Source organism: Leucopleurus acutus, assembly GCF_964270905.1.
Source record: "Leucopleurus acutus genome assembly, chromosome: 2".
Lineage (NCBI taxonomy): Eukaryota > Metazoa > Chordata > Mammalia > Artiodactyla > Delphinidae > Leucopleurus > Leucopleurus acutus.
In genome coordinates, this window is record NC_139143.1 from 149,880,886 (window position 1) to 149,897,153 (window position 16,268).

General features: G+C 37.5%; 1 protein-coding gene across 11 annotated transcripts in view; it reads left to right on the forward strand.

The window, feature by feature from the left end:
- The window catches only part of TUT4 (terminal uridylyl transferase 4), a 149,605-nt gene extending 133,968 nt beyond the window's left edge, over positions 1–15,637 (forward strand). For 4 of the 11 annotated variants that reach the window (XM_082833147.1, XM_082833155.1, XM_082833149.1 and 1 more), the window contains 6 exons: positions 4,468–4,583; positions 5,512–5,735; positions 6,355–6,455; positions 9,588–10,035; positions 13,780–13,938; positions 15,440–15,637. In XM_082833147.1, the coding sequence (XP_082689273.1) occupies positions 4,468–4,583; positions 5,512–5,735; positions 6,355–6,455; positions 9,588–10,035; positions 13,780–13,938; positions 15,440–15,528 (1,137 nt within the window). In that variant the 3' untranslated portion in view covers positions 15,529–15,637. Of the gene's footprint in view, positions 1–4,467; positions 4,584–5,511; positions 5,736–6,354; positions 6,456–9,587; positions 10,036–13,779; positions 13,939–15,350 lie in introns of all 11 variants that reach the window. The other 7 variants (XM_082833154.1, XM_082833156.1, XM_082833153.1 and 4 more) reach the window with 6 other exon arrangements.
- The last annotated feature ends 631 nt before the right edge of the window (positions 15,638–16,268 follow it).

Here is a 16,268-nt window from a genome sequence, read left to right on the forward strand (position 1 = left end):
GTAATTACTGATATGTATGTTCCTATTGCCATTTTCTTAGTTGTTTTGGATTTGTTTTTGTAGGTCTTGTTTCTTCCCTTCCTCTTTTGTTCTTTTCTCTTGTGATTGGATGACTAACTTTAGTGTTGTGTTTGGATTCTTTGTGTGTGTGTGTGTGTGTGTGTGTGTGTGTGTGTGTATCTGTTGTAGATTTTCGGTTTGCAATTACCATGAGATTTCAATTAGCAGTTTACATATAAACAAGATTGTTTTAAGTTGCTGGTCTCTTAATTTCAAATGCATTTCCAATGTCCTGCATTTGTGCTCTTTTCTTCGCACAATTGCTGGTTTTGACATCATATTTGTGTGCAAATAATTTCCTACCTTTACTTGTTTCTAGTAGTGGCCTTTTCCACTTAGAGAAGCTCCTTTAGCATTCATTGCAAAGCTGGTTTGGTGGTACTGAATGCTGTTGGCTGTTTCTTGTCTGTAAAGCTTTTGATTTCTCCATTGAATTTGAATGAGAGTCTTGCTGGGTAGAGTATTCTTGGTTGTAGGTTCTTCCCTTTCATCACTTTAAATATATCATGCCACTCCCTTCTGGCCTGCAGAGTTTCTGCTGAGAAATCAGCTGATAACCTTATGGGAGTTCCCTTGTATGTTATTTGTTGCTTTTCCCTTGTTGCTTTTCGTATTTTTTCTTTTTCTTTAATTTTTGTCAGTTTAATTACTATGTGTCTTGGTGTGTTCCTCCTTGGGTTTATCTTGCCTGGGGCTCTCTGCCCTTCCTGGACTTGGGTGACTGTTTCCTTTCCCATATTAGGGAAGTTTTCAGCTATTATCTCTTCAAATATTTTCTCAAGTCCTTTCTGTCTCTGTTTTCCTCTGGGACCCCATAATGTGAATGTTGGTGCATTTAATGTTGTCCCAGAGGTCTCTTAGATTGTGTTCTTTTCATTCTTTTTTCTTTATTCTGTTCCATGGCAGTGATTTTCACTATTCGGTCTCCAAACTCACTTATCTGTTCTTCTGCCTCAGTTACTCTGCTATTGATTCCTATATATTTTACATTTTTCACTTCAATTATTGTATTGTTCATCTCTGTTTGTTCTTTAGTTCTTCTAGGTCTTTGTTAAATATTTCTTGCATCTTCTCAGTCTGTGCCTCCATTCTTTTTTCAAGATCTTGGATCATCTTCACTATCATTACTCAGAATTCTTTTTCTGGTAGATTGCCTATCTCCACTTCACTTAGTTGTTCTTCTGAGGTTTTGTCTTGTTCCTTCATCTGGGGCATACTCCTCTGCTGTCTCATTTTGTCTTGACTTTCTGTGATTGCAGTTTCCGTTCTGCAGGCTGCAGGATTGTAGTTCTTCTTGCTTCTGCTGTTTGCCCTCTGGTGGATGAGGCTGTCTGAGAGGGTTGTGCAGATTTCCTGGTGGGAGGGTCTAGTTCCTGCCCTGTTGTGGGTGGGCCTGGGGCTTGTCCCTCTAGTGGGCAGGGCTGTGTTCAGGAAGACTTTAAGCACCCTGTCTGTTGATGGGTGGGGCTGTATTCCCATCTGCTGGTTGTTTGGCCTGAGGCGTCCCAGCACTTGAGCCTACAGGCTGTTTTGTGGGGCTAGGTCTTGGGGAGGAAATGGAGTCTCCAGGAGGGCTCATGCCAATGCGTGCTCACCAGAACTGCTGCTGCCAGTGTCTTTGTCTCCTCAATGAGCCACAGCTGCCCCCCACCTCCTCCGGAGACCCTCCAGTACTAGCAGGTAGATCGGGCCCAGTCTCTTACGAGGTCACTGCCTTTTTCCCTGGGTCCTGGTCTGGCATGGGATCTTGTGTATGCCCTCCAAGAGTGGAGTTTCTGTTTTCCCCAGTCCTGTGGAATTCCTGCAGTCAAACCCCACTGGCTTTCAAAGACAGATTCTCGGGGGGCTCCTCCTCCCATTACCAGACCCCCAGGCTAGGAAGCCTGATGTGGTGCTCAGGACTTTTAATTCCTGTGGGAGAACTTCTGTGGTATAGTTAATTTCCAGTTTGTGGGTTGCCCACCCAGCAGATATTGGATTTGAGTTTTACCGTGATTGCACCCCACCTACCATCTTGTTGTGGTTTCTTCTTTGTCTTTTTATGTAGGGTATCTTTTTGGGTAGGTTCCAGTGTGTTTTTTATTTTATGTTTTTGTTGATGGTTGTTCAGCAGTTGGTTGTGATTTTGGTATTTTTTAAGAAGGGGTGAGCTCATGTCATTCTGCTCTGCCATTTTGCTGACCAATCACCAGATATCTCTTCTTTATCAGAGACTATTCCTTCTATATGCACTCTAGATCCATTTGTATTCTCTTTACCTTAAATCTTCAACTTCTTCATCTGTGAAAAACATTCTCAAAGATGAAATACTTAAAAATATAATTGCAGATTAGCATTAACAAATGAACATTTGCCTTCTGTTTTAATGATAGGGAACACTAACTTTGAACCCCAGTTAAGCAAAATGGCTCCCCCAGGAAGTATCCTTTTTTTTCTAATTAATAAACTTATATAAAAAATTACACTCTATTATTGTTAGTATATTTTGAAATTCTTCAATAAAAAAATTTGTGAAAATTTGCTTTCTCTTTTGTTATATAAGTACCTATATAATACCTTCAATTTTACCACAGCACCTAAAATTTTAACTTTCTGGCTCTTTACAGAAGAAGTTTGCTGACCCCAGGTCTAGGCCACATTAACTAGGACGGTGGGCTGAAGAAAGAAGAATATCTAAAGAGATAGATATTCAGGAGTAGAATGGATACAACCTGGTGATTAATTAGAGGTGATGCATTAAGGAGAATAAGTTCAGGGTGATTCCTAGGTTTCAGCCATAAGCAACTGGGTGAACTGAGAAAGGCCTTCATTTTGTCCTGTCAGAAAATATGATGATGAAGATTTTAATTAATTACATTGGTTTCATCAATAGTAAATGTATAGAATTATATTGCATCCTTTTTTAGAAATAGAACTTTACTGAGAAATAATTCATGTACTGTACAGTTCATCTATATAAAGTGAGCAATTCATTGGTTTTCAGTATATCTGCAGGATTGTGCAACCATCACTACATCTAGTTTTAGAATGTTTCGTCCTCTCTCAAGGAAACTCCTGTCCTCATTAGCAGTCAATCCTCATTCCTTTTTCGTCTCACAACTGTAGATTTGCCTACTGTGGACATTTTATGAAAATGGAATCAAAGAATATGTAGCCTTTTGTGACTGGTTTCTTTCATTTAGCAGAATGTTTTCAGGGTTCATTCATGTTGTAACGTGTATCAGTACTTCATTTTTTTTTATAGTTGAATGATATTCAGTTGTATGGTTATATTATGTTTTATTTATTCATTCCTATCAGTTTGTTGGAAATTTGAATTGTTTCTACTTTTTGGCTATTATGAGTAGTGCTGCTGTGAATATTTGTGTACCAAATCTTGTGTGGATATATGTTTTCATTTCTTTTGGATGTATAACAGTAGAATTGCTGGGTCATTTTGATAAGTTTATGTTTAACTTTCTGAGGAGCTGCCAAACTGTTTCCTAACAGAGCTGTGCTATTTTATATTCCCACCAGCAATATATGAGGGTTGCAGTTTTTCCACATCCTCACCAATACTTGTTACTGTCTTTTTTCTTTTTTAATAGCCATCCCAGTCAGTGTGTTTCTTATTACTTTATCCCTGACATTAGATAGATTTAAGGAAGAAATCAAAGAGTGCTAAGTGGACATGTTCTCTTGCCATCCAAAGATATGGGTACTATCAGGAAAAACTAGTCTCTGTGATAGTGCAAAACTGAGGTAAAGCTTAGAAGCATAAGCAAGGTAGTAGGATAAAGCAAAAACGAGCCTGATTCTTCTAAGACTTGGGAAAATGATTTAATTCTTACTGGTTCTCTACAATCTTTTTAGGTATATTCTACTTTATATAGTAAATGTTATATATTATTGAAATGTTGAATGCAAATCCAGTGATATTTTAAATAAACCAGAGGATTGATTTCTTTACATAGAGGTCTTGTAAAGAGAATGATTCCTTTCTGGAAGTAGGCTGGTGGGGCAGAAAACATGAGCTTTGTAATCAGGCAGACTTAGCTTTAAATCCTTTATCTGCTACTTACCAGCGTTTTTCTGTGGGCAAACGACTTGAATTTTCTGAGCCTCAGTTTCCTCATCTATAAAATGAGCATGGAAATAATATCTACTTTCATTGAGATATTACACAAAGATGCTACAGATGAATGAGCAAATAATGTGGCTGTGTAGTGGTTAGCACTGTTAGCAGCTGTGATATTGATGATGATAATTCTGAATCTTGTTTTCATATCATGGTTTTAGTTCAGTGAAATATTTGTTGGTATTTATTTCCTTTTTCAAAAAATCACTTTTGCGTCTTAGTCTGCTTTCCATTTGGATTCAAAAGTTTTTAGTGATTTTTTTCCTAGTAAAGTTGTATTTTCTCCCTAGGAGTACTTCTTTGATTCCAGAGTACTAACAGATGGAGAACTGGCTCCCAATGATCGATGTTGCCGTGTGTGTGGAAAAATAGGCCACTACATGAAAGACTGCCCTAAAAGGAGAAGGTTGGCAAATGATTATGTATCAACATTGCAGGGAAAATAAATGTGAGACAAATTGAAGCTATGACTGTGTTCAGATATGTTTAAGTTGAGAAAGTTCAGGGCTTTCAGTTGAACCTTTAGGTCAATATATGGTTGAGTGGCATTTTGTGAAAGAATGGGATTTATTTCTGGTACAGTGGTGTCTCATGATATTTATTTGTTCATTTATTCATTAATTCACTCAGGTTTTTTTTTTTAACTGAAGAAGCATTTATTAACACCTACTGTGTGCTGGAAACTGTGCTAGAATCGAAGGGGAATAAAAGAACAAGATATGGGGTTCTTGCTGAGGACCTCACAGTTATGAAAACCAATAATTAAAATATAATTAATTGAATCTTTGAGGTATATGCTGTGAGATATGCCTATATAATATTTACCTTAAGGAATATACATCCTCTGTGCCCCCTGAAAATACATCTATGAAATATACTTTACTACGTTCTATATACTATGTTAATAGGCCAGGATAATCCCTTCTTTAGTCATCAAGTCTTGCCTAATATAAAGAGCTTAGAACTTTTCAGACAGAGTAAACTCCTAGTTTCCGTCACTGCTCTTTGTTAAATTTAGAGAAGACACTTACCTTCTCTAAACCTCAAGTGTCTTCCTCTATAAAATGGAGATAGTAAATACCAACCTCTAAGGATTGTTACAAGATTAAAATTTGATACTAAATATTAAAAATTGATATTGTATTATAAAACTACTAGAGTACCCAGTTTCTGCCATATGAGTAGGTGTACTATAAATGTGAGAACCTTGCCTTCAAAATGATGCATGAAATGATGGGCACATTAATCCCTTTATTGTGAGACTCTTGTATAGTTTAGTTTGTTCTGTAGTTCATTCAGTTTATAAGTCCCTAGCCCCACATTATTGGTATCAGCAGTTTACTGTTTAGACTAAAGAAGAAAGACAGTGAAGAAGAGAAGGAAGGGAATGAAGAAGAGAAAGACTCCCGAGACCTTCTTGACCCCCGAGACCTCCACGACACTCGAGACTTTAGAGACCCCAGAGACCTCAGATGTTTTATCTGTGGAGATGCAGGACATGTGCGAAGGGAGTGCCCAGAGGTCAAGCTGGCCCGTCAGAGGAATAGCAGTGTGGCAGGTAAATAAAAAAGGCCAAAAATAGTTTCTGGTGGAAATAAAGTCATTTATGTTGGTGTCATTCTAAGGACCCTGATTATTCTCTATTCTAAACATAGCTGTATGATTTTGGACCTTAACAATCTATCAAAGAGAGAGAGATTTTGGGGGGAACATATAGGAGAAATTATATCTCTTCCCACTGCTTTTATGAGAGAGGGAGATCTGTTCCTGTTATGTATCACAAGGAATTTCATGAATTAGAAACCCAAATGAGAGTTTATTGAAAGAAAAAAACAAAATATAAGTGATGATTTCCAGTTATTCAGATTCTTATTGCAGAAGTTATTTTCTTAAATAAATATATTGTCTCCTTTAGAAAAGCAATATGACACTTGTTCTTGTTTCCAGGACCAGTGTATTTTTTTTTTTTTAATGCTCTAAGGATTGAGAAATGGCTTAACAAACAAGAAAAAAAACGAGTTGTTAAAAGTCCTTCACTAACATAATCATAAGTTTAAAAGTCCAAGTTTATAAAATGTCAGATTTGAGACTGTTGTACTGAAGAAGAGAGTTTATTGATTGTCGTTTCTCTGTTATTTTCTTTATCTGTTGAATTTCTTTTTGATGTCTTCTCTTAGCAGCCCAGCTGGTCCGCAATCTTGTAAATGCCCAACAAGTGGCTGGTTCAGCCCAACAACCAGGTGATCAGTCCATAAGGACTAGACAGTCCTCAGAATGTGTAAGTACTCTGCCTGTAGATGGGTTGGTCTTGGCAGGAAGATAGTACTAATTTTGGTAGGTGATAGGATCTTTCAGATTGGTAAATACAATCTTCCAGATTACACAGTGCTTTATAGAGGTGTCCTTGCTAGGCACATCAGCTAGAATGAGCATTACTTTTGGAGTAATGTAGATCTGGGTTTATATCTATGGGCAAGCTACTTAACTTCAGTGAACCTATTTCTTATTTGTAAAATAAGGTAACTAACCAAATAAGGTTGTTGGTTGGATTAAAATGAGGTGATAGGGCTTCCCTGGTGGCACAGTGGTTAAGAGTACGCCTGCCGATGTATGGGACATGGGTTTGTGCCCCGGTCCGGGAAGGTCCCACATGCCGTGGAGCTGCTAGGCCCGTGAGCCATGGCCGCTGAGCCTGCGCATCCGGAGCCTGTGCTCCGCAACGGGAGAGGCCACAGCAGTGAGAGGCCTGTGTACCGCAAAAAAAAAAAAAAAAAAAAAAATTAGGTGATAACTTTGATGTTTTAGCTTTTGCATAATGGAAGAATATGAGTACCATTAATTAAAAATAGACCCCAAAATTGAGATGTATTAAGGGTTTAGTACTGTTAGGGCAGTACATGCATGGCACTTCACTTGCTTGAAATTTTGTGTGTCTTCTCATCACTGATATGGATACCTAGTGAAATATATCCTGTGAAAGATGGAGTATTTAATTAGTGTTCAGACTCACAGGTCTATTAACTTTGCTGAGTTGCTCTAACCTTTGTCTAAATCTGTATTCACCTTGCACTTTTTAAATTAATAATTAAATACTAACTGAATGCTTACTCTAAATCTGACACTATGCTTTTAGTGCTTCACACGTATTATCACATTTAATCCTTTGAATGGACATGTGAAGTGGTAGGTATTGGTATGATCAAATTTTACAAATTGGGAAGCTGAGAATAAGAAAAATTAAAAGATTCAAACCCAGGTCTGTGTAGCTTCAAAGCTGTTATCTGTTAAAACATGCTAAATCTGATGTGATCTGTATTTTAGAAAAAATTCTTAGAGAATTTGAAGAGCAGCAGTAGGGCTTGTCTTGGAAAAACATTTAGGAGCCCACTAACCCTACCTCAAACATTTGAATATGTACTACTATGGGCCTGACAGTTTCATAAAAGTTATATAATAACAGTTATATTAACTAATATTTGTTGAGTGCTGTGTGCTGTATATGCATTCGTTCTTCCTGTTTCTTATTAAAAAATATTTTTAAAATGTTGAAAAATTATAGAAAATAATAAACATCCATGCACTACCACCAGGTTTTAACAATTCTTAATGCTTTGTTGTTTTTGGTTTTTTAAAATATTACCCACAGTTGACAACCCCTATGCATTCCTCTTGGATGCTGTTCCCATCTTAAAGCCTTCCTACCATCCCTTCCTTGCTACTAAAATGTATCTTCTATTCTGAATTTGGTGTTTATATTTTTGACATATATTGTTGTAGTTAATCTTCATAAAAACCTCTGATGTAGATTCTATTTTTATTTATACCTTATGGGTGAAGAAGCTGAGATTTAAGTTTCTTGCATGAGGTCAACAGGCACTTGGAACCAGAACTTGTATCCTTAGGTTCTGTCTCCAAAACCTGTGCTCTAATCACTTTCCTGTGGTGCCCCTGACTTTCATCTTCTGCTTCTAGCACTCACTTTTTTCTCACCTGAGATTTGGGTAAGAGTCTGACTAATGAACATTGCTATTTGGAGGTCTCACAAAGCACTGCAGCTTCAACATGTCTAGAATGTAGCTTATATTTCTTTCCAACTCCCCAGGTTTGCCTCTTCCTCCTGTGTTCTCCATCTCATTGAATGATCCTGCTATCTATCTAGTTTCCTGAACTACTGCTCCTCCCTCAGCCTCCACATCCAGTCAGTCACAAGGTCCTGTTGTTTCTATCTGTAAAAAATAGCTTACAACCATTTGCTTCCCTAGCCTAGGCAACCATTTCAGATTCCAATTACTTTTTTTTTAAAGGACATGTATTTTTGTACCTATAACCTTTAATTATGTTGTTCCCTCTAACTGAATCTTCCCTTTTCCTTATCTCTACCCTTTTATCAGACTGTTTTCTATTTATCTTGAGTCTCAGCTTAAAGGTCACTTCCTTCAGGAAGATTTCCACTTTCCTTCATCTTATCTTCCCTCCTTCTCCCAAAGTGGGTTTAGGTGTTCCTGCTCTGGGATTTCATTGTATATTTTACAGTGTTTATCATAGTAATTATTATACTGTATTGTGATTGCTTATGTAAACTTTATCTGTTCCTCCTCTTTTCCCCCATTGACTTTAAGCTTTATGAGGGCATACATGTTAGTATTATATTTTTAATACCTAGAACAATGCCCAGTACATAATTTTTTTAATTCTTTTTTTTTCTTTTTTATAAAATTACTTTTTTTATTTATTTAGTTTTTGGCTGCATTGGGTCTTCATTGCTGCCGGCAGGCTTTCTCTATTTGCGGCAAGCCGGGGCCACTCTTCGTTGTGGTGCTTGGGCTTCTCATTGCGGTGGCTTCTCTTGTTGTGGAGCATGGGCTCTAGGTGCGTGGGCTTCAGTAGTTGTGGCACACGGACTCAGTAGTTGTGGCTCATGGGCTTAGTTGCTCCATGGCATGTGGGATCTTCCTGGACCAGGGCTCTAACCCGTGTCCCCTGCATTGGCAGGTAGATTCTTAACCACTGCACCACCAGGGAAGTCCCCCCAATACTTAATTGACACTCAGTAAATGCTTGTTGAGGAGCTGAATGAAAGTGACTCTGAGATATTTAGATGTAAATTTCTAGTTAAAATTGGAATTGTGGGTTCTACATGATGGGTATGATGTCTGGGCTCTCTTCTTTGGGCAGTGAAAAGGTTTACGAGATAAAACCTCTGTGAGAGAGGGTTTGAGAACTTTGGGAAAAACTCTGCCTTCATATAAAATGAGGTTCTGTTATTATTTGTTACTATGTATATCATAGAGTTCTATTTATAATATTCTAGTAAAATAACTCCATAGTTTTATATTTTGATAATCTCTGCTTTTATAAAATTAAGATGTTTGTAAATTAATTTTAAAATGTTTTTTTTTTTTCTTTGCAGTCTGATTCACCATCTTATTCTCCTCAGCCCCAGCCATTTACACAGAACTCTTCCCAATCCACTGCCATTACCCAGCCTCCATCTCAGCCAGGATCCCAACCCAAGCTTGGCCCACCTCAGCAGGGGGCCCAGCCCCCCCATCAGGTCCAGATGCCTATGTATAACTTTCCTCAGTCACCACCAGCTCAGTATTCTCCCATGCACAATATGGGATTGTTGCCAATGCACCCCCTCCAGATCCCTGCCCCATCCTGGCCTATTCACGGCCCAGTGATCCATTCTGCACCAGGCAGCGCCCCCAGCAATATTGGCCTGAACGATCCCAGCATCATCTTTGCACAGCCTGCTGCCAGACCTGTGGCAATCCCTAGCTCCTCTCATGATGGACACTGGCCTCGTACTGTGGCTCCAAATTCCCTGGTGAACAATGGTACAGTGGGAAATTCGGGTAACCCTTCCTTTTCTTCTTTTGTATCTGTCTGTCTGTAGAAAGGTTGGATGATTGGTATTATTGGTTGAACCTGGGAAATAAATGTGAGTAAAAAGATGGCAAGCAGTATTTGTGCAGGGGCAGTATAACATTAGACAAAGAGTATAGGCTGTGGATTCAGACTGCCTGGATATGAATCCTGGCTCTGCCATTTATTATGTGGCATTGGGCAGTTGCGTAATCTGTGCATGGGTTTCATCTGTAAAATAGGTGAATTAATAGCACCTAACTCACAGGGATGTTGTGAATATTAAATGAGGTAATAAACATAAATTTTAGTTATTATTTTGTTATTATTTTAAATTTTCGCTGCAGTCTTGCTTGGTGTAGGTATTACTAGCATTCATTTTACAGTTGAGGAAATTGAAGGGTTAAGTAACTATCATCCTATCATAATCATAGTGATCCAAGATTTAAACCAGTTTCTTTCTTCAAAACCTGTAATCTTTGCCCTAGACCCTTAACTATCTTTTAGTAAGGAGCAATTTTTTGTTTGTTTGTTTTGTTTTGTTTTTTTCTGTTTTGGTGGTACGCGGGCCTCTCACTGTTGTGGCCTCTTGCGCAGGCTCAGCGGCCATGGCTCACGGGCCCAGCCGCTCTGCGGCATGTGGGATCTTCCCGGACCGGGGCACAAACCCGTGTCCCCTGCGTCGGCAGGCGGACTCTCAACCACTGCGCCACCAGGAAGCCCATAAATTAACTTCTTTTGTTTGTTTTATTTTTAATATTTATTTACTTCTCTGGCTACGTGAGGTCTTAGTTGTAGCATGCGGGCTCTTTTAGTTGCGGCATGCGGGATCTAGTTCCCTGACCAGGGATCGAACCCGGGCCCCCTACATTGGGAGCATGGAGTCTTAACCACTGGACCACAAGGGAAGTCCCCTTATAGTAAGGAGCAATTTTTAAAAAAGAAAAAGATTAGTAGCACTTTGTAGCTTAAGAAAGAATAGTTTTTTTTTTTAACTGATATCTAAGTAATACATATTCTTTGTAGAGCATTTGAAAAAGAAAATCATATATAATCTCAATTCCTAGACAGAACTGCTCAGAAATATTTTGGTGTATTACCATCCAGTCATTTTTTAATCTTTGCATATTTAAAAATAGTTGATAAATTCCATTCATCTAGTTTTATATGTAGATTTTTTTCTTACTAGGGAAAATTTGAAATGTACACAAAAGGAGAGATTAAAGTATAATGACCCCCCCATTACCCAGATTTAACAGTTATCAGTATTTTCTATTTACTCTTTGTGATTCTTCTGTAATTTTTGTCTGTGATTCTTTTCCTTATTAACTGCTTGGTTATCCTGAAATATTGTTTGTATAGGAAATGCAGACTAAAAGCTTGATTCTTTCCCTTTATCAATTTTCAAAATAATTTTAGTGATAATTTTAAGCAAATATATATTATTTCTTAAAGCGCTGAGACCTCTTTGGAATAATACAGGTAATATATTTTGCTGAGCAGAAATTCCAGAATGTGGGAACTCATTTAAATTTCCAGGAACAAAGGATATATGTCATACATGGCCATTCTAATGTGGCCTTTGCTTCTCTCATTCAACAAATATTTATTGTGTGCATGCCACGATATGCATCTTGATAGTCACTGAGTTATATAACCATGAAGACAGGCCCAGTGCTTTGCCTTTTGATATATCGACTCAGTTTTAACTCCTTCTTCTCCCTGCCTCCTTGATCTCTGTTTCAGCCTTAATGAACTAATTAATTAACATCCTACAAACACACCGTACTCTTACCCCTGATTGTTTACCTAAGTTGTTCCCTCTGCCTGGAATATCCTCTCCATTAACTCTCCGGCTCACTCTCACCTCCTTCTCCTTTGCTCCAAAGCTTGGCTAACTTACTCATCCTCCGTTTTAAAATTTAGATCACTTTCTTCAGGAAGTCTTTAATTCCTGTTGATCCTGTCTTCCAGTTGTGTTAGGTATCATTTCTCTCCTTCATGTTTCCTTAATATCCATATTATAACACTTGTCTTCCTGTGTTGAAATCGCCTGTCTACTTGTCTGCATAATGCATTAGACTGAACTTTTAGAGGTTATGAATTGTTTCTTGCCTGTCATTGTCTCCCTGGTGTCCAGTATAGTGCCTGATGTAGATACATTATTTGTATAATGTATTATTATTATGTAATAAAGTGTTACACAGCAAACATTATTTGTTGGATAGGTGCGCAACTCCTAGTTAATATTACAGCTAAAGTTAACATTATGTTAAAAATGGAGAGACCGGATGGGGATATATTAAAATGATACTAGTGGTTGTATTAGAGTAGGAGGTTGTATGAGTAGTTTTTACCCCATTTTTCAGATTATCTTTAATGATAATTTTTCAGACTATCTTTAATTGTATTATGAAAATACTTGGTTGGGAAAAATGGCCAAGAGAGATTGAAGGATATTCTAAAAGATACCCTTTTATGTTAAAACATTTCTCAATTGGTCAGGACCTCAATACTGTATACCCAGTCTTATTTTTTGTAAACTCTGAGCTCTGCAGCTTTAGCTCTTAGTTGTAACTTGGCTTTATGAACTTGCAGTGAACCAGCTGCTTTGTTTACCTGGTTACCTCCTGAGAAGACTGAGCTTGGTAGGAGTGTGGCTAGGAGTATGGTTTCAGTTTTCTTGCTCCCTACTCCTCCCTATCCTGTACCTCCTAACTTCCTGCTAGGAAGTTTAGTGAATAAGGATAGTGTCTTTTAGATTATTTCCTGCCACATTGTGATCCTGAATGAGAAAAGCCACCAGAAATGATCCAGAAGATTCAGGGGTTACTGTGCTTTGAAAGACGTACTTAAAGATAGATCTTAAAGGGAAGTAGATTGGTGGGAGTGGTTTGCCATAGAAAGAATAGGACTCATATTTTTTGAGTTCCTGCTTAATATGACATAAGTTGTGTAGGCTACTTTATTTCTGTTATCTTATTTAATACCCATAACAACCTGGGGTTCATAATTAAACCTTAGTAATTTTTGTAACTGGTATTTGAACTTAGACCTATTTGGCTCCAATGCCCAAGTTTTCAGCTATTTCACCACAATGCCTCAGCTTCTAATAGGATCTCCTTCCAGGCCAAGATATAATTGATTCTGGTGTAGTTGGCATTGCCTTTAGGATAAGATGTTAAGCTCCTTAGTGATGTACTAAGGTTCTTTGAAATATAGATCCTACCTACCTGTCCAGCCTTTTCTCTTACCGCTGCCTTACTTTACCTCTGTCTCTGTATTGCCAATCGTCTTGCAGCTTCCCAAACTTGCTGTATTTTCCGGCTTCCTGGCTTTTGAGCATACTATTCCTTCTGTCTAAAATGTCCTCCTTGTCCCATTTTGCATAACTTGTTCTTTGTCCTTTAACACTCAATTTAGTCCATCATTTTAGGAAAACCTTCTCTGTCCCTGAACAATTGGGTTAGTCCTCACTTTAGACACCTTCCACCGCTCTGTTATAGCAATTACCACATATTATTGTGTATGTCTTCTTAAATGTTTCCTTTATGAATAATTTGAGAACAATTACAGTGTTTTTATTCCTTAAAAAATTTTTTTTGGTATCCTCTGCATTTAGCATATTTCTTGGTCAGTAGTAGATACTCAATAAATCTTTGTGGAATGAAGGAATATTTGAATGAACAAAGTGATGTTTTAAAATATGTCTTTCCTTTATTGTTGAAATGCAGAGCCAGGATTTCCAGGACTAAATCCTCCAATTCCTTGGGAACATGCACCACGACCCCATTTCCCTCTTGTCCCAGCTTCGTGGCCTTATGGTTTGCATCAGAACTTCATGCATCAGGGAAATGCCAGATTTCAGCCCAACAAACCTTTCTATACTCAAGGTACCATTGCTTACGTATTTGTCACAGGCTGGGTGGGTTTTGTTCTGGGACAAGGAGCCTTTGTAAAGGCCAGGCTCTTGGAGTGAAAATTTATGAATTCAGTAAATATTTATTGAGAGAGCATACTGTGTGTCAGACTGCGCTAGGTGCTTATTGCTCAAGCAAGAATTAAATAAAGCCCTTGCACTTAATGCATATTTTATTAGGAAAGCCAGACCTGTGAAATAGACAAGAATAGGAGCTTAGAGGAATCAGTTAACTTTGCCCTAGCAGAGAGAGCAGAATATAGACACCAGGGATCAAATTGCACAAGATTTTGACATTCAAACTAGATCGTGAAAGAGATATGGGATTTTTTTCCTAGAGATCATGTAGAGATTAGAGAGGAAGAGTGTTCTTAGCTGAGGCCATAATACATGCAAAGTCACTAGTTTTGCCTCAGTGAAAACCTTTTTCACTGAAAAAAGTGATCCATATTATACTGAACTTTTTTCACTGAAACTTTTTTCCTATAGGGAAAAAAGAGAAAAGAGAAAATAATAGGACTAGATGAGGTAAATGGAAAAATGTATAGGTGATGAGGCTAGAGGAGGTAGGCTGAGGCCATATTATGAAGGAGTTTGGACTTAGTAAGTGGTGGGGATCCAGTAGAAGTTTTTGAGTTGAGTAGTGACAGTCAAATTTGTTTAGTAAAACTAAGACTTGAATGACATTAGAATTGATTATATTCTCTTGGTAGTAATGTACCAATAATGGCTTTGATCTAAGTAATGAATAGCATTTTATCTAACCTACTTGCCTCAGCAGTATCTCAGTTCAAATAGGGAATGTCTGAATCTGGCCTTCAGCACTTCGTTAACTTAGGAGTTAAGAAAACTAGAGTCAGAGTTAATACAGTTAAACTAGGAGTTCAAGAAAGTAAAGAAAGGCACTCTGGGAATGTTGACTAAATAAAATAACTTCTCAGGGGAAGCCCCTGGTATGATTATCAGGCTTGATACACTTAAGCCTTTGTAAACTATCCATTGTACTTGGTGGGGCATTGCTGTATTATAGAATGGCAGAACCTTAACTATGGCTGGTTTATTCTGAGCAAAGAACTAGGGCTGAGGGAAATTACTATTGGTCATACAAGCCCTTTTGGGGGAGGAGGAGAGTCTGAAGTTCTTCCCTGGTGGATTTATTCCCCTTAATTCCTCCCCTCCATCTCTCTTGTCTCCTCTATTTTCTTTCACATACCCACATTTTCCTTCCCTCCTCCTCCTTCTCCCCGCACTAAATGTTTTGACATGCTTCATCTCTTCTTTACTATATAAATAGAAAAAAAGAGAACTAGCTACAGTTAATTCTAAGAGGTTGTCAGATAAATAGGCACAAGCCTTTCAGTTTCCTGTCTGTGTTGTGTCCAACAGACAGATGTGCCACCCGTCGGTGTAGAGAGCGTTGTCCCCACCCACCAAGAGGAAACGTGTCGGAGTAATGCGAGTCCATTTTCTTTCAGCTGCTCTACCGATGCACAGCAACCAGCCAATCCTGCTGTCTCAAGGGTATCCGTACCTCAATGTCAGTTACATTCAGCAGAAAAAGTGACATTTAATGGAAAGCAAAACAAATCAGGTCCTGATTTAAAATTTTAACACGTTTAGATAGCTTATTTAAATTCTAAGACTGTTTTTAAAGACTGTATTATTTGTATATAAATATGAACTATAGTTTTTACTAGTATCACCGAATTGAGTGATACAAATTTCATCTATTTTATTACCCTATTTTTAAGGGAATTTTATGTTTTGTTTAACCTTGATGAATTGTATAAAGAGAGAATTTAAAAATTACATTCTTTATTTTCTATTAGCTGTATTCATACTTTGGTTGCTTCAGACTTTATATATATTGTTCTTAAGAATTAGGAAAGACTTTCATGTGTTTTAAATTTGTCACTTCTATTCTTTACAGAACCTTGTAGTGCCAAAAACTTTTTAAAAGGAAAAAAAATAATAAAATAAAACTTCAACATGAAGATTTAGAATTTTTTTCTTTTACATTCTTGTATATTGAAAATATTCCAACTTGAACAGAAATTTGCTTTTGTCTGTATTTGAAGTAATTCTATTTTAAGTTAATAAATCTTTTTGACAAGAGTCAAATTTTGTTAATTCATCTGGTTGTTTAGATGATAGGAATATAATGTAACAATTCAGAGATTTGTTTTACTCTCATTGAATAGAGTATTCTAAATCATAGACTTAGTTTTAGAAAAAGATCTAAGAATCTTTTCATGTTATTTTATTGGATCTTCACAACACCCATATGAGGTTGATAGAAACAGA